The following is a 22,672-nucleotide window of genomic DNA, read 5'->3' on the forward strand; positions in this document are numbered from 1 at the left end:
CTGGGCTGAACACATGATCTCTGCCACATTGTGGATGAATAAATGATTCCACAAACTTAATTTCTAGGCGGCCATGATGGCAGAGGAGCTGAAGAAGGAGCAGGACACCAGCTCTCACCTGGAGAGGATGAAGAAGAACCTTGAGGTCACAGTCAAGGACCTGCAGCACCGTCTGGATGAGGCCGAGAACCTGGCCATGAAGGGCGGCAAGAAACAGCTTCAGAAACTGGAGTCCAGGGTGAGTTGGCAGAACTTATGACATTAATACACTTTTGTTCACATAATCTCTCTACTTCGTCCCAATAATGAATGTCAGATTTCACCACCTTAAACACAAGGCTGTGTTCATGCCCCCACCCCCCCCCCCCCCCCATACAGGTGCGTGAGCTTGAGACTGAGGTGGAGGCAGAACAGAGAAGGGGTGGAGACGCAGTCAAGGGTGTCCGCAAGTACGAGCGCAGAGTCAAGGAGCTCACTTACCAGGTAAGAGTAAGAGAAACCGTCACACATTCTGGTACACTCAGGCACCTGAATGCAAGAGAAGTATGGGCAAGTATGATTCTCTTTCATCTTCTCCCAGACTGAAGAGGATAAGAAGAATATTGCCAGACTTCAGGACCTGGTAGACAAGCTGCAGCTTAAAGTGAAGGCCTACAAGAGACAGTCGGAGGAAGCGGTGAGTGACATACATACTTTCAAATACTATATGAGAGTATACATGTATTTCAAACATTGTTTTGTCCCCAGTAAACATTACAAAATGCAATACTCCAACGGTTGAGTTGAAGTGGTTGTCTATCCCAAATGACTCAGTTCAGATAACAACAGTTCCAGTATAGGTCCTACTGTTGCAGCAGTAAGATCAAATCAATTTCTGCACAGTAGATATATAGTAATTACACCTTGAGGGGCATATTTCAGAAATATTTTTCCTTGTACAGATTCTTGTAAAATGATTGTTGAGAAGCTTATAGTGCAATATAAGAACTGTGCTGCCACCCTGCAAAATTATTTGTCACATTTACCTTAAGCATTTGTAAACATTTATTTCAGTCCTATACTGTACTGAAGAAATGATACACATATAGCCTCCTATAATTGGTATAAATGATATAGCCTGTATAGCCTCATATTCTTGACTTTTACTGTAATCAAAGGAGACATGAAATCTTGAAATCATTCCCCCCTTTAATTTTCAATAAAAACTTAAAACTCAAGTGCTGATTTTAACCTCTCCCATTCTTTTCCCCTCCCAGGAGGAACAAAGCAACACCCACCTGTCTAAGTTCCGTAAGGTTCAACATGAGCTTGAGGAGGCTGAGGAGCGTGCTGACATCGCTGAGTCTCAGGTCAACAAGCTCAGGGCCAAGAGCCGTGATTCTGGAAAGGTACAAAGCAGCTGTTAAACCTACACATAACTCATGTCTAATATAACCCTCTATGGCTCAGTTGACATCATTGGTATACACAAAACTGACCTTAGTTCCTTGTCCAGTGGGCAACTACTCTGCTCTCATTAATGTCAACTATTAACCTCACCATACATTTACCTTACAAGTCTTTGTTGTCAATTAAATTGTGGTAAATGTTCATTTATATCAACCTTCTCTTTTATGTCTTTCCTCTCTCAGGTCAAAGAAGCTGAATAAACAGGAAGTTGGCCGATGCTTCAGTTTTCCTATGCGTCATAGAATATGATTTTCATGGTGAAATTCTGAATATTGATTAAAAAAGTGAACGTTCATTTCCTTGTTGACTTTTGTTAATTTCTGTGTGGACAGTAGACAACCGTAAAGGGTCTGAAAACGTCAGAAACACAAAAAATGTAACATTACATCCAAACTGATGCTGAAACTCTCCTGCAGCTTTTACATTTCCAATCAAATCAAATCAAATCAAATCAAATCAAACTGTATTTATATACACAGATGCAATACAATGCCTTTTAACAGTAAGGGACCATGTCATATATGCCAATCACCATACAGTAATTTTAAATGGCTTGACGGCTTGACAAAGCCGTAATTGCATATTAGAGGGAATTGGTGAAGAGGGAGAAAAGCAAGGGGGAAAGCATATTTAAAATGCAAAGAACAATATGATTTTTATGCTAGTTTCTGGTATCATATTTTAGTAAAGAAGACACATATTGTGTGTGTCCGCGCCTTGGTTCATGTAGAAGAAGTCCCTGTTTTGCCCCTATGCTAGATGAATAAAAGGAAGTCCACTAAGCTAACCACGCTAACCACAAAGACTACTGAGCTGTGCACACATCGCAAAGGCTCATGGGTACAGCAAGAGCAGTACAGCAAAAATAGTTAGGCTACTGTAACTCTCTGTAGTAGGAGGAAATACTCCATATCTCTTCCAAAAAACCTTAAATTCATCTCAATGCTTTATTAAGTTGTAATGTTACAAAGGGAAGGGCTTAGTTTGAGAGGGAGTTTGTCTACCTCTGCTGGCCGGAGGAGGGAACAGCACACACATGAAAGAGGAGAGACACACCTTCAGGGGGAGAAGCCCACCAGGGGCCCAGTGCAGCATCTGGTGCATCTCAGTTACTCTTTCTCCTCACTGAGTTATCCACAACCCACAGCCCACCTCCCCAAGCTTTAAGAAACACCACATTTGGTGGCCCAACACCAGGCACCACCAAAGTTCAAACATATTATGGCTGGACATTTTATCACTGAAAGCGGTTGAAACAAGTGCTGTTCAACCAGTCTGCATCTTAGTCTGGTATAAGGAAGTACAGCTCCACTGTGACACTTCCTTGGTTATGATGACAGAGGCATGGAGGCTAAACTACAGTATATGTTAATTAACCAATTTCATTAATGTCTGTACTTTCACCACTTTCTTGATGTAAACGTCGTGTTCAGAGCCTGAGAGTGGCGCATCGCCTTCGTGCTGCAGGTTTTGGATCGTAATGCCACATGGCAGCGAGGGTATGAAATCACCCAATGCCTTTTTAACACCCTAACCCTAACCTAACCCCAGTGAACAGTTCCCCTTTCTGAAACCAACTCATTGGTACATGGTCATCTCTCAGACCATAATGTTCTTTAATAAATGCAGAAAGAATATCAAAGTATCAGTGCACAGTCCATGTTATCCACATTGTATATGTTATAGACAGATAACCAGATGAGTATTGTATATGTTATAGACAGATAACCAGATGAGTATTGTACATGTTATAGATAAATAACCAGATGAGTATTGTATATGTTATAGACAGATAACCAGATGAGTATTGTACATGTTATAGATAAATAACCAGATGAGTATTGCTGTGTACAGTGTCTTTGTCTATCTGGTTCCTCTCTCATTTCATCTACTTTAGAGCTGGTCCTCTGTGGCCCAGTTGGTACAGCATGGCGCTAACAACTCTTAGGTTGCGGGTTTGACGGACCATATATACTGAAATGTATGCACTCACTGCAATGTAAGTTGCTTTGGATAAAAGCGTCAGCTAAATGGCATATATTATTGTATTAGAGCTTTGAGTTCTCTGTCAATTCTAAAAGGACAATTCTCTTATTATTATTAAGTATTCTGACAGAATTGATAGATTCATTAAATAAAAGGAATTGGAACGTTGCCATTCTATCATACAGTAGTATTTGCATGAGGGTTGGCTGTGGGAAACAGTATGTCTGGGCAGCTTGAAGACGGACTTCCAGGACTTCCAGAGGGAGGAGTAACAGGCAGAGGGCGTGAAGAGACGGTTTTCACTCATCAGACACTCACAGAACACACTGTCAAGAGGAGAGAGGTAATGTGCTGATTCAGTCATATTCTTTGGATGAAGGGAAAGGATAATTATTGTTTTAAGTGGTTTTGTAAGGGCAGATTTAAGGGCTGTTTAAACTTCAGTTAAGAACACCATACTGTATACTGTACCAGGGTTTTATCAATATATATGTTTAAAAGCTCTGTAACATAACAAACGTGTGACAAAAAGATGCTGGCAGCTCATCTTAATGTTGTTTACCTGCTTTGTTTTTGTGATTAATTCAACACCTTAAGGTGCATCGGTTAGGTGCCTATTGATGATTACACAATTACGACCGCCACAACATGATTCTGAAGTTGTATAAGACTGTAGAAGGGTACCGTTCTAGCTGGCATTCTGTCTTTATTGTGTGTCGAGGAGGAGATTTGTAAACTAAAAGGAAAAAAATGAATAATGGTTATGCTGCTAATCAAGACGAGACAGAAACAACCACCGTTTCGACCTACACGGTCTTCGTCAGGTTTAGTTTAGTCAGAGATTTTTAGAATACTGGTTTATATGCTCTATTCGTTTAGTTTATTAGGGTCCCCATTAGCTGTTGCTCATGCAGCAACTACTCTTCCTGGGGTCCACACATAACTTTACAGAGCACAGAACACTATAGACAAGTTATAGGCAATAAAAACACAGATGAACACGAAGACAATTACATTAAAGGGGCAATCTGAGATTCAAACAACAACTTTTTAGGGTAATCAGCCGAAGGATGTGGCAGGAGAAATGTGGCCACTTAGACGGAGCTATGAATGCAACGACTGACTGTCCATGAGATCAAAAAGCAGTCCACTGTTTGTTTCCAATAACATTGGAGGCATTTATACATTTGTTAATCAAGTTAAACAAGTTATATTCTTCAAGAATGAATGGCAGATTGCTCCTCTAAATATAAAAAAAAAAAAAAAAAAACAACACTGCCAGACACAAAGAAACAATAAAAGCCAGAGAAAGACTTACAGACTGTTTCTTGAGCAATTTTTCTTTTAAAACTAGCCTTGCTGTTTGCTTCCGTAAGCAGTGAGGACATGGCTTTGCACGATACTTTGCTCCACATTACATTTGTTGGTTTGGGTACAGTGAAGAAACCCGTAGTTGCACGTCTTGTGGGGTATGTACCGCATGTCGGTCTGAAGTGTATGCAAGTTGATTATACAAAAAATGAGGAGTTTTTAAACACACAAATATGTCTCGTAAAGACCCGAAGAAAAGCAGTTAATCTCCCCTCAACCCTGAACCAAGAAGGACAATGTAAATCGAAATGTTGTTTGTTTGTTTGTGTCACCGTCTTTATTAACCGACGAAGACCATATTATTATTATTATTATTATTATTATTATTATTATTATTATTATTATTATTATTATTATTATTAATAACACTTTATTTGTGAATCAATTTGTCGTCAATCAAGATTACTAGATATGTAGGTTGAAACATTGTGTGTTTCTGTCACCGTTTTTGTTTAAATCCCTGGAACACTTTGAGCAGACATTCCCTTTTTTTCTTTTACGTTATCTTTTTTGCCCTGCCCCTGTGATTAATTTTGCAATTTGTGTAAAACCTCTCTTTCAGAATTTTGTTAATTTTCATGGAATTGCAATACAGTGTTATGTCTTTCCACACCTTTCCTATGCTACAGCATAGACCAGGGATCATTGCAGAGGTCTGATAGAGGGAGAGGGTGACCATCAGAGAAGAGGAGAAAGAGAGAGCGGCCCCAGTGCTGTGCTTGAGATAGTAAGAAGCAGGATGTGGGTCCTCACCTCGGCAGCTCTACTGCTCTTTCTGACTGACAGAGCCGCATGCAATGGAGGAAAAGGTACAGTATGGCGCCATTAAAATAGAAATATGGTCTAACAACAGCAATAACTGTATTGATGATAACAGTGACAATAAAAAAAAATGGCTGCTAGCGTTTGATTACCCCCTCAGTTGAGCACCATGGCACTGAGGTCACATGAAGGTCAGGTGAAGTTCAAAGGCAACTTTACCACTGAGAAGATGGTGACTTGGAATGTGACACATATGTATTATCTGGTCTTTAATTTCACAACCCATTCTCACAGTACGCTTACTCCGTTCTAGTTAACACAATTGTCCTTTAGTAATACATTATTTTCTAGTGAAGGTGCCCCAAATATCTGGTAATTACACACTGAAAGAGGGTGATACCCTGAAAGTGGCCTGCGGTGTTGACAGTCACCCAGCATATTCATCGAACATCTCCTGGAGTAAGAATGGTACAATACTGGCATGTCAGAATGAATCGGGGAGAACAACTCTCACAGTTTCTAATATGACAAGAGGACAAGTACAATTGCCACTTTACAAACATGATTTAAAGGGTTTATATTCATAATTCAAGTATATAATTCATTTCATACAGTATGTCATGTGATACAGTACTGTAAGATGAATGACTCTGTCATGATAACTGTCAGTAATATCTGTCTGCTCTGTCTCACCAGACCGTCCTGAGATGCTCAATAGCTCTGAGTGTGTCCTCCAGGGAGAGGTCCTTACCTGTGTGTGTGTCAGTCAGGGACTTCCCTTGCCCCTCAGTGGCTGGCTAGACATTAAGAAGTACAATGTCGCCACATCAGCGTTGACTCTCTCAGTGAGCCCCATCACCCTGCTTGCCAGAAACCACACCAACACCACTGTTGAGTGTGTCAGCGGAAACCAAGTGGGTGAAGTGAGATATAAGCTGCAAAATTGGGAAGGGCAAAAAGGTGTGAAACATGTTTGTTTTGTTTTTTTCAAACACACCCAATCAGTATAGCAAGTACGTTTTGTGTGGACTAACAAACATGTTCTTCCCCAGAGAGGATAGGAAGTATCATTAGTATCATTCATTTTTAACCATGCATTTTTTCCTATCTTTCGACCTCTAGAGAAACTACCGACAGACTTCATGGCTATGATACCAGAGCTGAAAAGTATTATTGCATTTATTATTGGTGCAACCTTTTCTGCCACTCTCAGTTGTTTGACGTGGAAATGGCAAAGGTACAGTATTGGTACAATATTGCTACTGTGCTGTTAGTACCCACTCATCAAATTGGTATAAAATCGAAATATAATCCAGAGTAAATCAAGATTAGGTTCCCTCTAAGTGTTTTATTTTACTTCTCAATTCCTGCTTAAACCCCCAAGTAAAATATTATTGGATACTTTTTTGTGTTTCAGTTGCAAACCTTTGTCTCCACAGACGCAAAGAGAGCCAGGCTGTTACCCTGGAGATGGTAGCATGTGAAGAGAAACAGGTATCAGCTCCCAACTCTATTAAAGTTTTACAGATATCAATTTAAATACACTAATGTTTCCCATTCTGATGAGGAAAACTTTGCCTTCAAAAAAACGATTTGTCTTGCCATATCACTATCTTTTAATATTGTGGCCCCTTTTGACACGTTGGTCAACAATGAGAAAGCTACCACAGTTCATACCTTAACACAGCGCTCTCTGCCATGTACCCCATAGACGGATGCAGGACAGGCTGCGGGTGGCGAGCAGAGTCAGGCGCCCCTGCAAGAGGAACCAAGGGAGGAAGCTGAAAACGGAACGTTCCAGCCCAGAGCAGGCGAGGGAACCTCAGCCTCCAAGAGCGCGTCGAAAGACTACGCCAACATTGGCAATGTTGACTACGCCAACATTGACTACTCCCGACTGACGAAGCGGAGCTCTGAGGAGACTTGGAATAAGAAAGAGATCACAGATACAGACTATTCTGAAATCAAACGAGAGAAGAAGAAGGGGGGACGAGATGGTGGCGACGAGGGTGGGATGAAGGACGGGGCGGGGAGGGAGGAGTTGGAGGAGGAGGAGGAGGAGGCGATGATGGTGAAGGAGGCGGAAGAGACAGAGGATGATGGTAAGCCAGCTGAGGAGGCTGATGAGGATACAGCACTGTACTCAAATGTCGAGGCTATTATGGGTGGAAAGTAACACAGAGGTTGTGGGTCATGGAAAGTGTAGGACAGCATACTGTAGGCCTACAGTAGTGCAGCTTTGGTTATGTGTGCTTTCACATGTATTCTCAAGTCATCTACAGTGAGAATGTTTTCTGATGAGAGTGAAGTTGTGGTTCAGCTGAAACCACTGTGCACATATGTACAGTAGTTGTTTTTACTTGATTTAATCAGTTTAACATCGACAGACAAAATGTTGTCTGATGTCAATGACTGTTATTATTTATATATACAAAAATATTGTTTGTTGTTGTCTGCTTTACATTCAGTAGGTGCACATTGTTTTCTGTTAGTTGATTTTGTTCATGTAACATTATCTGTCGGTTAAAGGGTCTGTCTGAAATTGCTAAAGTAAACTTGAAGAAATAAACAGTTTAGGGAGGTAGAGAGTAGACAGGCAGCATTTCCCTTTTTTGGTTTCTGTCTGTTTAATCTTTGCATTTGGATCCGAAAGTCCATATTAGGGAAGGAACTATGCCCTGTTGCTATCATTTTGTCTATTAACATACTATGCTGTACAGCTGGTGATGTCATTTGGGGTCATGCCATTAATAATATACTATTATAATATGTACTGTATTTTCTAATCTATGAGTCTCCAGATTATTATTGACATTTTTAATGATATCTCTTTTCTCAGAAATCTGTTAAAAGTTGTTTATATATTATGTATTTCCACCTGGGTACTGTTTAGTTTAGATACAATATACTAGCTTTTTGCTAAATAAATGATATATTTCCAAAGAGCTGACCTGTCCCAGTTTGACTACCATTCATTTGTTGTTGGCATCAATTTACATTCATACTCAGCATCATATACTGCACCTCTATATTCAGTTATAAAGTTACCAACTGCTCCACTAGACACCGTTTGACATGATTACTGTACAACTACATTATTTGAAATCTAGAGAGATGACATAGATAAATGTAATTTATGTTAATGATAATCCCAGATGATTAGTTCTGATACTACTGTATGATATCTGAACTGTATTTGAATCCAAGCCTGCACTTGAACATGTGTTTTCTCAATTTGGTTGTTTGTCCTTTAGTTGGCTTTAGTAAAAAATCAGTCATCATTATCAGCCTATTTCTAAACTAAAGAGCTTGATCTTGAACTGTATATCCAATACTGCCTAAACCTAAAACTGATTTGAGGTGATCCTAACCCCCTGCCAGTGAAGAAAGAACAAAAAGAAAGAAAGTTATAACAAAATAATGTGATTGGAGGAGAGGTGTGGTAAAAATTAACCCTGAAACCTACGTTACTACCTACTGGTGCTTGCCTACCGGGCGGCAAAGGGAACAGCCCCTCCCTACTTGCAAGCAATGGTTAGCCCCCAAACCCCTGCAAGATCACTCCGCTCGTCCACCTCGGCTGCCCGCCTGGCACCGCCGCCTCTACGTGGATGCAGTGGCCGCGCTACTCGGTCACGGCTTTTCACTGTCCTGGCGCCCCGCTGGTGGAATGAGCTTCCCACAACGGTCAGGACTGCAGAGTGTCTTCCGATCTTCCGCCGTAGATTGAAAACCCATCTCTTCAAGCTACATTTTAACAGTCCCACCTAAAGACCGCTTCACCCTCACATCCCCCCCCCCCCCCCCTATACTAACCCTAACCCCGAGACCTCTTCTCCCCTGCTACCCCCCTGTACAAGTTCTCTCCTGCTAATAAAATAGATTTAAAATTGATGATTACTTTGTCTTATGATGACTGTTGGATAGATAATTCGCTTATTGTTGTACGTCGCTTTGGATAAAGGCGTCTGCTAAATTCCATAAATGTAAATGTAAACAGGCAGATTACGATCAGGCATTTAGTGTCTCTGGTCTTCGCCTCTGGAATAGCCTGCCAGAGGAGCTGAGGGCGACACAAACTGTAAACTAAATCTCATTTTAATCTACCCTCTTCTGCTGTGCTGCACTGGTCTCTCTGTTCTACCATGTCTCGTATTTCCTATACTACCATTTCCTTATATTACCGTTTATTTTCACTGTATTGTTGTATTTTCACTGTATTGTATGTATTTTCATTGTATTGTTAAGCACCTTGTATTGCAATTTTGCATGGAAGGCACTATATACATAAAGTCTTGATTTGATTTGAGGTTTCCTCTGAACAGGACTGTGTGGTGTGGGTTAGCACAAGATTGGCCGAGATTGGCCAATTCTGGTTGGAAACTCACCTCAGATTCAAGGTCAACAAAAGTATTTTCATGGGAGTGAAACAGAAGCCTAACCACACATTTCTGCTGTGCTTCTTTGTTTTGAAACTGAAGTCTGAGCATCGTGCAGGACTTTTGTTGAGTGCTGAACAGAAACAGAACAGAAACTAACCTGTGACAATCAATGAATGACAATCAATGAATTCTTACAGAGCTGCATGGACAAACCCATGTACGTAAAAAACCCGAATTTGATACAGTAATTACAACACACGGTGTGTGTGTGTGTGTGTGTGTGTGTGCGCGCGCGTCTGTGTGTTTGTGTGTCAATGTGTCTGTGTCGAGTCGACTGCACTTGTACGGTATGTTGAGAGTGTGTTCACACTCACTCACACTGGATTAAGGAGTTTACAGGATTAGAATGTTCCACTGGACTTTAAATAGGTCAACCAGACAGTGTCAGCACACTACACTTGGATTGACAAGGAATCTGCTATTGATCACTGGGAAATCTGCTATTGATCACTGGGAAATCTGCTATTGATCACTGGGAAATCTGCTATTGATCACTGGGAAATCTGCTATTGATCACTGGGAAATCTGCTATTGATCACTGGGAAATCTGCTATTGATCACTGGGAAATCGGGATTTCTATCCACATTAAGGTGTGCCCCCGGGGCAGCTTTAGTTCCAGGTCGGAGGTAAGGCATAGCTAGCACTGTAGCGCTAGACAGAGGGAGAGTCTGTTATATCTAAGCTGATCTCTTTTGTTTACCCCAGGCAGTCAGATTGCAATATTCACTTCATCCATTGAATCCAAGTGTATTCTGTTGGAATGTTTGATTGATCATTAGATATGTATAATTAGAGGTCAGGAAGAGTATTTTACACAGACAACACGTGCTGGAAAGCATGGTAATAATTAATCATTGATTAATTATCTTTTGGTTATGCACAATCAATCACATTTTCAGTGCCTAATTAGGTATGACAAACACAATATAGTGAGTATACCGTATGCTCTGTTTTATTCATATTAGCCTCTTCCCCTCTATCACAGCCATGGCAGACGTCCTAAAAAGCATGAACCTCCTGGAGGCCCTCAAAGAGTCAATGGAGAACAACAAGCTGTCGGAGGTCAAGGACGCTGTGGAGGACCTCCTGATCAGCCGGGTCAACCTAGCCGTGGTGGGGGACCGGGGGGCTGAGAAGGCAGCCTTCATCAACGCCCTCCGTGGGCTGGGCCCTGAGGATGAGGGGGCCTCCCTCTCCCCCACCCCCACTGCCCCAGAGGAGCTGGCCGTCTACCCCAGCCCCAAACACCCCGACTTCCGCCTGTGGGACCTGCCGCCAGTCCTTGGCACGTCACCCTTTGACCCCGAGGGGTACATGGAGCGGGTCAAGTTCCTGCGCTACAACGCTGTCATCATGGTGTTCACCGAGAGCCTGGAGCCCAACAGTGTGGCTGTGTTCCAGGAGGCCCGCTCGGTGCAGAGGGAGACGGTGTACTTCACCCTGCTGGCCTCTGGTAAGGACACAGAGCAGAGCCTGCAGGCTAAGAGGAAGGCCAGTCTGGAGGTGCTGAAGGCGGAGGGTGTGGCCCTGCCTAAGGTCTACCTGGTGCACCCCTCCACCCTGGAAAAGCTGGACTTCCCAGGCCTGCTGGAGGACATGGAGAGGGACCTCCCGGAGATCCGTTCCCATGCGCTCCTCTTGGCTCTGCCCACCCTCACCTCCGCCCTGGTCACCCAGAAGAGGGATGCCTTCAAGGCGTTGGTGTGGGCGGCCGCCTCACTCTCTGGCGGGGTGTCGGCCATCCCCGTGCCGCTGGTCGCCTCCATGGTGGACGCCAGCGTGGCTGTGCGGATCTTGACCAAGGCGCGGGCATCGCTGTGTCTGGACGACGAGTCTGTGGAGCGGCTGGCGCGGCAACGGGGCGTGGCGCCCGGGCAGCTCAAAGCCCTACGGACTTGCAACCTGTCGGCCGAGGTCACCAAGGGCGAGGTGAAGAAACGGCTGGCGGCGGCTGAAAAGGACTTGGGCACAACTTCCACGCGACTGGTGGAGATGGCCATGCCCAGGCACGCCCGGTCTGCCAGCCGCTCCTTCACCGCCATGCTGCAGGCTCTCAACGGTGCCATCGATGAGATGGGCACAGATGCAGAGAAGATAGTAGCTGCTGCCATTGGGGAGGGGAAATGAGGGAAGTTACAGTATGGGGGACAGTGATAGATAATGTACCTGCTCTTTTTATATTGCTTTACCCTTGGTGTCATCCTTATTTGCTTAAATTTGTCCAAATAAATGCTATTACATGTAAACAGCAAAACATGTAATCAATCGTAGTGCAAATGACTTGGAAGCTAGCTCTACACTTCTACATGAAATAAAGCATTTTCATGAACTTCAAACCAGAGCTATTTTAGCCCAGTTCTGTTTTTCACATGTGAAACCACACACTGCTAAGAAGCAAAACATCCGATAAAGGAAGTGAGATTGTCTTCACACTTACTGACTGTAAGAAACAGAATGGTCTTTAACCTCAAAATCATAAGAATAGATTCTCTAGTCTTTCTTGCTTGGTTGGGAATGCAAATTCTGCCAACAGTCAAGGCACTTACCTTGTGTTTCTGGTCCTCATTTTGAGAGGGATTTGATACATTGCCAGTATTTTGATATGATACATCCATCACAGTGGCTCACTTCTCAGGTAAAAGGAAACAACTTTGTAAATTGTACTTTTTATTTAAAGAAAAATATATAATCTGTCTTCGCAACATTTTCTGCTACTTGCTGTAAAGTGAGGAGTTTCTTTGGGATGTGTTTGTAGTCATACTGTACCAAGCCTGATTAGTTCAATATCAATGTGCATATTGATTTAGGGTTGTCTGATGATTGAAAATTGTCTTTGGGATCAATCTCTTTAGTTGGTCCAAAGAAAGTGCACGTAATAGAAGAACCAGCAAACAATTGAATTGATGTTGTAGGCCGATGCATCAAGGACATTCTGGGTGTGGTGCAGGGTGCACTGCTTAACTAGTGAACCAGAGAGCTATGAATTAATCACATCTGCTTTGTTTTGTGCACTGCTTTGCATACCCACATTGACACTCATGTACACGTACACACACACCACACACACACACACACACACACACACACACACACACACACACACACACACACACACACACTTAAACACATAGTAATATGTATTTTTCTTTCTGTCTCAGATATCTAGGTTTAATCATGGTACTCAAGAGAGAAGTCACAGCGTTATTTTTGTTGGCAGCTTTTGGTAGGCATTTTTCTGTTAATTATCTCCATCACTGGATTAAAAATATCACCAAAACTGACTGCAACGCTGAAATTAAAACATTTCATAATTTTCGAAATTGCTGCATCTCACTGTTTTCTGTGTTTCCACCATAGGTTACCATTGCAGTAATGCTGCCTTTTATGCACCCAATGAAATTACTGCAACGGAGGGTTCCTGTATTACAATTGACTGTACTCGCACTAGTTATGTGTCTGAAGAACAACTTAACTGGTTTTGGTTAAAAAATGCAGTTTGGGATGCAGAAAGGAAAGAATACACTGGCGATACCGTGAGCAGTTACACACAAAAGAATGTCGTGTCTGCAGAGAGAGTGAAGTACATTGGTTCTGTTGATCTCGGAAGGTCCACAAAGGGCAAACCCTCCTGCAGCCTGACTATCAGTGACCTGAAACAGTCTGATAGTGGGATATACAATTTTAGGGTTATTGGATCTACACTTAAATGGAGTACTAAAACAGATGTTAAGGTTGAAGGCAAGTTAACGTTACAGAGAAATCTGCACTGCTATCGAAGCATAAATTTCAATACTTTTTCTCCATAAACAATGTTGTCTGTTTGTATTTGTTATAACTTATAATACTACACATGATTGTTTTGTAATGTAATGAGTTGTAATTCATGTGTAGAATCAAGATCTTTCTGTTGGATGTTGTTTCATTATAGAGAACGCATGCCAGGTCAGTATGAAGGAACCACCAATGACCAAAGAGTCTGAACTTGTGAACCTTGAATGCCTCACACCAAGTTTATGTAAGTCTTCCCCAGAGATTATAGGCTTTGACTATCCCATAAACCATGACCATGACCACAAAAGCACTGTGGTCAGCTTCAATGCTACCTGGCAGGATGATGGAAAGGTGCTGTCTTGTCAACCACAAGGGAACATGGATAAGTGCTTGGTCAAGAGCATTAATCTGACTGTGGAATGTGAGTCTACTTCCTGAATTGTGTTGACCTGAACCGGTCAACTTATTTTGAGATATATATTCATAAACTGTATATTACATAATTGCAATAACTTTCCTGTATGTTGATGAATGTACTGTATGTTCATAAATTGGCAATACAAATACCCATTTGGGAATATGATACTCTAATCACTTACTCTTTAAACTTCTTATCTTCTTTTGACGTTCTCAGAAGTTGGCATTTTTCATGATCACTTGTCTTTTTTGTTTTTCTTTTGAAAGATGCTCCCAAGGAGACCAAGGCTTCCGTACACTCTACATACGTGAAGGAGAGAGATAATGTCATTCTCACTTGTTCCAGTAGGGGCCACCCAATTGCCACCTACTCCTGGTTTAAAGAGGGTCTACAACAACAGCCCAAAGTCTCTACGGCGGAGTATAAGATCCGTTCCATCGAACACACATCTAGCGGGAATTACTTCTGCCAAGCTAAAAACACACATGGGAAAGAAACCTCAAACATTGTTGCAATTGATGTAAAATGTAAGATTTGTTTTACATGCACTGAAGTGTCATTGTAATTCATGCAGTTGCATTTTCAGGGATATGTACAGGAGGAATTCCTGTATCCGTCTTGTACCGGTCTTTCCATCTTTCAATTATAGAGTTGATGGAATATTTTCTTAATTTAGGATGATCTTAATTCATAGAAAATGCATTGAATTGATGCACGTTTGGAACTCTCTAACCTCTATCTCTTTCAGATGCTCCAGTGGGAGTGAGCATTGTAATGCATCAACGGAAATCTGCCCTAAAAGAAGGAGATGATGTAACATTGACATGCGAGGTGGATAGAAGCAACCCAAAACCCAGCACTTACAACTGGTTTAAACAGCGCAGTCGGCTGACTGGGAGTAATAACCGTTTTTATCTTGAGAAAGTTAATTCTGAAAACAGTGGCTCTTACTACTGTGAGGTGACCAATGACGTGGGAACAACTCAATCAGAAACATATGACATACTCGTTCAATGTAAGTTTTTACTATGGTCTCTAAAACTCACACGCATAGAGGAGTTTAAAAGAGCCGATGCACTATGAAACATGCACTATGCAGTTAAGATGCAAACTATACCATTCTCATCGATTCAAAAACTTTTTTTATGACAGACGGTCCAAGAAACCCTCAGATTCAATGTTCCCATGGCAATGGTGTGAAGGTGGGCAAAAGTCTCCAACTCATTTGTGTGGTTGATGCCAATCCTTTACCTTCCGTCTACTCCTGGTACCACATACAAGCCAGTGGCGTATCGCCAGTAAAGCTTCAGTCCACAGATAAGGCCCTAAACGTGGCCAGTGCGCATGTGAAGGATGCAGGGGATTACATGTGCAGTGCGACCAATGACATCAGCACGGGAAAGAACAGCAGCCGTTTGTCCATCGATGTAGTCTGTGAGTATCATTACCGCAGTAAATCCTGCTGCTTATTGTGGAAATGCATCTAGATGATCCTGATCCTGATCCTGATTGTACACAGCCACTGTGAATGGAGAGTATGGCCCCTACTCTCCTCTCAAAAGGACAAGGAACTTTAACTGTAAACATAGTCAGTAGGAATTGTAATGCATGAACCCAGATCCAGAATGATGATGATGATGATGATGATTGATGATGATGACGATGAAGAATTTCTGTATACGGGATGCCTCCATACTCACCTCATTGTCTACAAGATCAATGACTGTACTGTAACTCCTCACTAATTGAAACTGGGATAGGATAGAGTCATCCTGAACTCGAGTGTATTCTTTCCCCATCCTTACAGATGGCCCGACCAAACCTGTGCTGTCTATAGTGGGTACGAAGAGGGAGGGTCACCAGATCACCATTAACTGCAGTGTGCAGAGCTATCCAGTTTCTCAGCTGGACCTGACATGGAGCCCTCACTCTGACACTCCCTCTGCCTCACAACAGTCTAAACTAGTTCCTGGGTTCCAGCAGTCTTCCAACTCTCTTCATGTGTTGCTTAACGTGACCTTTTCCGATGCAGGCCTTTTCACCTGCGAAGCCCATAACTCTGAAGGGAAAAACAGTACAAAGCAGGAGCTTGTCGTCACATGTACGTAGTTTATAATAAGAAGAGATGTAAGAAGTATGTAAGAAGTTTATTATGTTTTCATATTGGTCATGTCTCAAAAGAATCATGCGTAATATTACAATAATTATTATGATTTTGATAATAATACTAATGAAGGAACATTTTCAGTACAACATACCATATTAGTGGTTCTCAGGAAAGCATGTTTTCTGATGTTATTGGCACTTACAGACAGCCCAAAAAATGTGAAGGCGTCAGCAGACCCTGGCGTGGGCCAGACTGAAAACGAGCAGCTGGTTCTCACCTGTGTGGCTCTGTCCAACCCCCCTGTGACGACCTACACCTGGTTCAAGACCATCGCGGGGAAGACTCTGACAGAGGCACAGGCCCAGAACTTGACAGTGAAGTCCCTGACACCCTCCCATAGTGGATTCTACAGCTGCTCAGCCACGAACGAGATAGGAACTGGGAAATCACAAGAGGTTGAGATCAAAGTCAAATGTGAGTCTATATCATCTACTCTCTCCACTATGACTGTAACACTGGGATGGGGGAATCAAGCATACTGTCAAAAGACTATGAGACTGATTTGATAGAGGTTTCATAATTAGGGATGTTGGAGTTATTTGTCTAGAGTTAACGGGAAGACCTATCTTCAATCTTCCATCATTTTCTATTACAGATGCTCCAAAGCACACACAGATCATTCACAACATGACCAGCTGGTGGCAGAGTTGGGGAGAGAGCCCGGTGGCAATGACCTGCAGCAGTCACAGTGAACCCCCTGTCAATAGATTCAAGTGGTTCGTGTTGGAGGACGGGCGGAAAGGTTTTGTCACAGATCAGCAGAACCTCACTGTTCACCCCGACCAACCAGGGACCTACTACTGTGTCGCGACAAATGGCATGGCTGACAAAGAATCTGACAGAGTCAAGTTGTTTTTGAACCGTGAGTGTGCAATGGCAGTACACACAATAACTCCCCTGCTGTACTTTGAGAAATTAACAGAGTACCTGATTCCTGACAATCGCCTGACACTGTCGCCACTAGCTTGAATACATTTCTAAATTTATTTTTAAGAATTCTCCTCCAATCTGTGGTGAGACCCACGTATTTCATCCACTTCGTGAAAACATATGCCTAGAAATAATGATAACATGATATCAAGATATGAGAACATTTAAACTGATCTACAGAAAACCGATGTAGCCTCTTACTAGATGTCTCAATGATTGTAAATATTCTAAGTTTCTAAGTGTCTTGTCTCTTGGTGTCTTAACAGTGACTCTCTTTTATTTTACTTTCGTGTGGTATTGTCTTTGTGTTACTCTTGTCTATAACTTGATTTAACTGTGTATTCATCTTGTCTATAACTGTTCTGTATCGTGTGTTTTTTGTTATGTGTGGATCCAAGGAAGAGTAGCTGCTGCAATAGCAACAGCCAATAGGGATCTTAATAAACTAAACTAAACATACAGCAAGGCCTCAAAGGTCCCAATATTCATCCTCTTTCTCACTCTTCTCTCATAACAGGAGGCCAGGCGCAAATCCTCTCCATCACCCTTCCTCTCTCTGGTGTTTTACTCCTGGTTTTATTCATCTTTCTGGTCTACAGGTGAGAGCTCCATCCTCTGGCTCTCCTGACTATAGTCATATCAAACACAGGCTGATCACATCATTATATCAACATTCTGTCATTCCATACATTAAAGGTGAAGCATGTAGTTTTGTGTGTTTTCTGCCCTCTTTGGCAACACTGAAAATGTGAGAACATATAACATGTGCGTCTCCATGGAAATGTACAAATGTCCAGAGCTCGACGACAACACTAGATTTTAGAAAGCACTTTGTTTGGACCAAAACAATGCCCTCCACTGAACGGTCTTTACCTTGAGGTCTCATTCCTTGATTTATCGTGGACATTTAACACTATTTTAAGGCTTGAATTGAATTGACACACCTTTAATGTTGTTTAGTTCATCTGTTTAGTAGTCATTCAAACTTGTATAACTCTTAATATTGAGTATCGTCAGAAATCTAAATTGGTTACTGTATGTGATATTCCCTGTTTTTCAGGCACAGGAGAAACAGGTCAATCCAACAGGGAGAATCAGACAAACCTACATGTTGTGGTCGCATTGGTTTTCTGGTATTCCAGCATTCCACTATCAAAATAATGTTCTATACTCTGTCTTCTCCATTCCCCTTCTGGTACTTTGTGTAAAAAAAGAGCCTGAGTTTACGGTATGTGATTGTATGTTTGTATGCATACTGTGTGTGTGTGTGTGTGTATGTTTGTCTGTGTGTGTGTGTGTGTGTGTGTGTGTGTGTGTGTCTGTGTGTGTGTGTGTGTGTGTGTGTGTGTGTGTGTGTGTGTGTGTGTGTGTGTGTGTGTCACCTTCAGGGCTGGCGAAATGGCACCAGTGAGAACCTGGTGGGTGAGGGGTCGTTGTCAGACCCCTGGAGAAGCAGAGATGACCTGTACCGACAAGAGCCCCAGTCCCAGCCCCAAGCTCAGCCCAGCAGACCAAGTCCAGACAGCACGTAAGAGAGCAGGCACAGCGCCACACAGACAGGGAACACACTGTACAGTAAGCTAGAGGGCTGGATGGGCAAGCATAAGCTAGTCTCAATGAGTCCATTTTACCATCCTCAGACAACCAGCGACACAATGGGATTCCACTCTAATGGTCATATCAACACTTCTGTCTGTCCAAGAGTGAACGGCTATGGAAAATGAATAGTCGACTTGTTACTGTACTTAGCAGAGTGTTTCAATTCGTTTATTATTTCTTAACAGGTCCAACACCCGTATCGTGTACAGTGCCTTGAAATTGCCTGGTGCAAAGCAGGTGGGAGATGGCAGAATATCAATAAACTATTCTGAAAAATAGAAAACAAAGAGGGCTTTATGTACAGTATATTCCATAGGTTGACAGTGTATTCAATCAATGATGGTCTATAACCATTCAGTATTATGAAGACATGAATCACTCACAGCAGACTATTCACTATACTATTGTTTATTATGAAAGATTTCCTATTTCAGTTGTAACTGTACTGTATATTCCCCTCTCGTCTGTGCAGGGCCATTCACCAAACCAGCCAATCAGGAACAAAGATAGAGACACACAGGACGATGCAGTTAACTATACTTCCCTGCAATTCAAAGGCCAGGAAATGTGAGATTTTGTTTCTCCTTCGCACCAAACAGTAAAGGGATGTTGTATGCTGTCATCCAATATTATAGGCCTGTTGTTTACATTGTTCCAGAGATGCTATGTTACAGTGCAGTGATATTGCATGCATAGCTGATAAAACAAACAATAATACAAGCAATAGGAGTTCAACATTATGATGTATCTTGTGTTCTAGGCGTAGCTTGGGTCCAGGTGGCAAAGTGGGTGAGGATGTGGTCTATGCTAATGTGGCCAAGCCTAAACCAAAGGAAAAGGTCAGCCATTCCAGGATACACATCTCATTCCATAACAAAGATCCACTTTGTCATTTAAAGAAACATAAATCCCATAAACATCATTCCCATGAGTAAACTGAAACATTAGGCAGCAACACATAACATGAAGTTGTAGTCTTTGTAGTGCCTCACAATATACAGTACAGTACTGTGACTACGTTGGTCACAAGAATGTAATTACTCAGCTTCACACTGTAACAGCAGGGGACAGAAGACGATGATTGAATTCTTATGAGTGATTGTGTGACCTCCTGGGTTTACACAATCAAACCTGTGTTAGAGTGTGATCTATCTGTAACAGACGGTACCCTACACAAGGCAATAAGCCTACTTGTTGTTCACTACCCCTAAATGGCAATGGCTGTAGCAAGATGAACATTACTGGAACTGTATAATAAGTAACAGAGTTGTGTGTTGTCAGCAAAGGGGAACTTTCTCATATGAGGAAATGTACACACTGGTGGAGGTTATTACACAACGAATCAATTAATGTGAAGATGACAACTTTTGGTGTACTGGAAGTTGATTTGCAACTAAAATAGTCCTGCACATTTGAATCTTTTTTCAAACCTTTTGTCAGATCATTTGTTAAGACTTGTTAAGTGTTAGACTGTTAATGTTATAGACTGAAAGTATTTTGATAAGATCACCAAGGAAGGGTAGGACAACATAACTGTTTACTGAAGTACATGATAATTTCCCCAACAAAGGTTTTTCCCATTGCCAACTGACATAGAATGAGAAGAACATTATGTCTTGAATTAGATTGAACCACAATAGGAAATCTACAGTATCTGCTGATTCAACTACTAATAAACGTCAACAGACTGTTGAAAGGCTCCACATTCAGGTGACAGTTGCTCCTCCTTGTTGCTATGGATTCTATCAGAGGGGAATTAACTTGCTGTGTAGCTCAATTGGAAGAGCATGGTGGTAAAAATACCTAGGTCATGCTGGGGCCATTGAGGCTGTGGTTCCACTTGGCGTTAGTATGCATCTTTTGCTATCCGAACATGCTATCTGATGATCAGATCACTATTCAATGCCACCTTATAAACACAACAGTCCATCTCTTATCCCTCACCTGTGCCCACATTGTTCACATTTGTTTCTCCCCCACTTTATTTAATGGACTGTGTGTGCTTTCGGAAGCCAAAATTGTGGGCCACAAACAGAATGTGGGCACGATCCAGACACAGAATGCATGTTAATACCACGTGTAACCGCAGCCTTATGCACTAAATATACACCAAGTGACTCACTTTGGATTGCTAAATAGGACATCAATCATAAATTACTTGTCACATTGTCTTTCAGTTGATGGTGAAATTATAGAAATACTGTATAGTATATCTTGTTTGAACAAGGTTTGTCACTGGACAATATATCCTGCTTGATGTAACTTTTGTAAATGGCAAAGGACCCTCTTGACTACCTCCAGGTGTGACATGGTGTCACTGTAACCCCTTTCTGTTCACAGGCAGAGCAAGGGAGACTGGGGGACTATGAGAACGTTGAGGGAGCGTCTGCTCCTGGGAAAGCCATTGAGACTGACACGGACACAGAGACAGAGACCAGCGAAGATGAAGTGGAGCTGAGCTATTCAGTGGTGAACTTCAAGGCAAAGCCGGGTCACCAGTGAGGCCGGTCATCAGTGAGGCCGCCGTGCTCACCACCACCGCCACCGCCACCGCCACCGCCTCCACAGGACATTACATAGCAACTCAGACGAGGAAGACTACAGGATGGGACACTCTGACGTCAAAATCGAAGAGGAGAAGGATGGACGTTTAATTCAAGTCTATGGGACCATTTGGGTTTATTTAGCATTCATAGCCACATTGCTCTTAGCTAGTTGTTAGCACATAGGTTAGCAAATTCTAGTCGTTGCCTTTTTCCTGCAATTGAGAACAGCCACTCAATAAGTGAACTGAGAACAGCCAGTTGTGTCTCAACAGCCAGTGAGTGGAAGAAAACAAAGTTTATTGAGGTTATTTCAAGCAGCTTTTTACACCTTGACGTACATCGATGTATCTTTGTGTGTCAAAACAGGAAAGTAGAGGAATTTCACATATTACAGAACATCATGATGTAGATGTTATGCAACAGCTTGCTTCCCCAAAACTGCTTTGTAGGTCTACTACTGTATGTTGTTTTCAATATTGTATTGTGCATTATTAATGACTTATAATCTGAAAGAGATACGTTGTCTGTTCTAATGAAACTGACATTTACAATTTACAATTTCTTAATTTCTAAAAGCATTCACGTGGACAAAGAAAACAATTAAACAACAAGTTGCAAAATGTACTGTAGCATGCACTGCTTTCACTTTCAATGCTTTTGCAAGTTCATAAAAACACATTTTCTGCAAACGTTGCCAATAAGCAATAATAACTTTACAGAACAGTACAAGGAAAACTCTCAGTAAACTATCAGAAATATGATGGTATCTCCACAAACACTGTTGAGAAGTGAGTAAGACTGACCAATAAAGCCTTTTACAATCACACTGTTAAAAAGACAGAATAGAATTACAAATAGACAACCTCATTTGATGAAACATGAAAACAATGAAGTTAAAAACACACAAATCTCTCTTAAAAACACACACATGAAAACAAGTCACAAATCAGGGGCTCTGATGATTATTGTTGCCGTTCCCTTCATCTCATACCCATTAACCCCTCCCTTCCCTTTAACTGTGGTCCTCTGTGGCTCAGTTGGTAGAGCATGGTGTGAACAATGCTTAGGTTGGGGGTTCAATTCCCACTGGGACCATATATCCTGAAAAATGTATGCAGCTAAATGGCTTATATTATTAACTGGATATAACACATCTGTGTACAGGCTAAACTACCTCTCTGAGTCAGCTCTCTCTTTCTTCTCACCCACGTTCTCCAAATAAATTAAATA

The 22,672-nt window shown here is 41.9% G+C and overlaps 3 protein-coding genes across 3 annotated transcripts; all 3 read left to right on the plus strand.

Annotated features, from left to right (window-relative positions):
* Window positions 1-4,826: 4,826 nt before the first annotated feature.
* On the plus strand, window positions 4,827-8,629 carry LOC310811589 (uncharacterized protein). Its single transcript, XM_083679793.1, has 6 exons — window positions 4,827-5,044; window positions 5,436-5,615; window positions 6,265-6,528; window positions 6,691-6,805; window positions 7,008-7,062; window positions 7,280-8,629. Exons 2-6 carry the CDS (start codon window positions 5,546-5,548, stop codon window positions 7,742-7,744), a joined length of 969 nt encoding a protein of 322 aa, XP_083535919.1. The 5' UTR covers window positions 4,827-5,044; window positions 5,436-5,545; the 3' UTR covers window positions 7,745-8,629.
* A 2,369-nt stretch (window positions 8,630-10,998) lies between these two features.
* Window positions 10,999-12,138, plus strand: irgq2 (immunity-related GTPase family, q2; the record flags this gene model as incomplete). The annotated part of the gene is made up of 1 exon (XM_083679614.1): window positions 10,999-12,138. The coding sequence occupies one exon, from the start codon at window positions 10,999-11,001 to the stop codon at window positions 12,136-12,138; it is 1,140 nt and encodes a 379-aa protein (XP_083535740.1).
* Window positions 12,139-13,953: 1,815 nt separating this feature from the next.
* Window positions 13,954-22,667, plus strand: LOC310811130 (B-cell receptor CD22). The gene is made up of 14 exons (XM_083679193.1): window positions 13,954-14,203; window positions 14,467-14,727; window positions 14,949-15,215; window positions 15,353-15,634; window positions 16,008-16,301; window positions 16,512-16,781; window positions 16,963-17,229; window positions 17,815-17,896; window positions 18,358-18,430; window positions 18,686-18,825; window positions 19,082-19,133; window positions 19,369-19,463; window positions 19,657-19,735; window positions 21,237-22,667. Exons 1-14 carry the CDS (start codon window positions 13,960-13,962, stop codon window positions 21,396-21,398), a joined length of 2,568 nt encoding a protein of 855 aa, XP_083535319.1. The 5' UTR covers window positions 13,954-13,959; the 3' UTR covers window positions 21,399-22,667.
* Window positions 22,668-22,672: the final 5 nt, after the last annotated feature.

Source organism: Argentina silus (genome assembly GCF_951799395.1).
Source record: "Argentina silus genome assembly, chromosome: 10".
NCBI classification, from domain to species: Eukaryota; Metazoa; Chordata; class Actinopteri; order Argentiniformes; family Argentinidae; genus Argentina; species Argentina silus.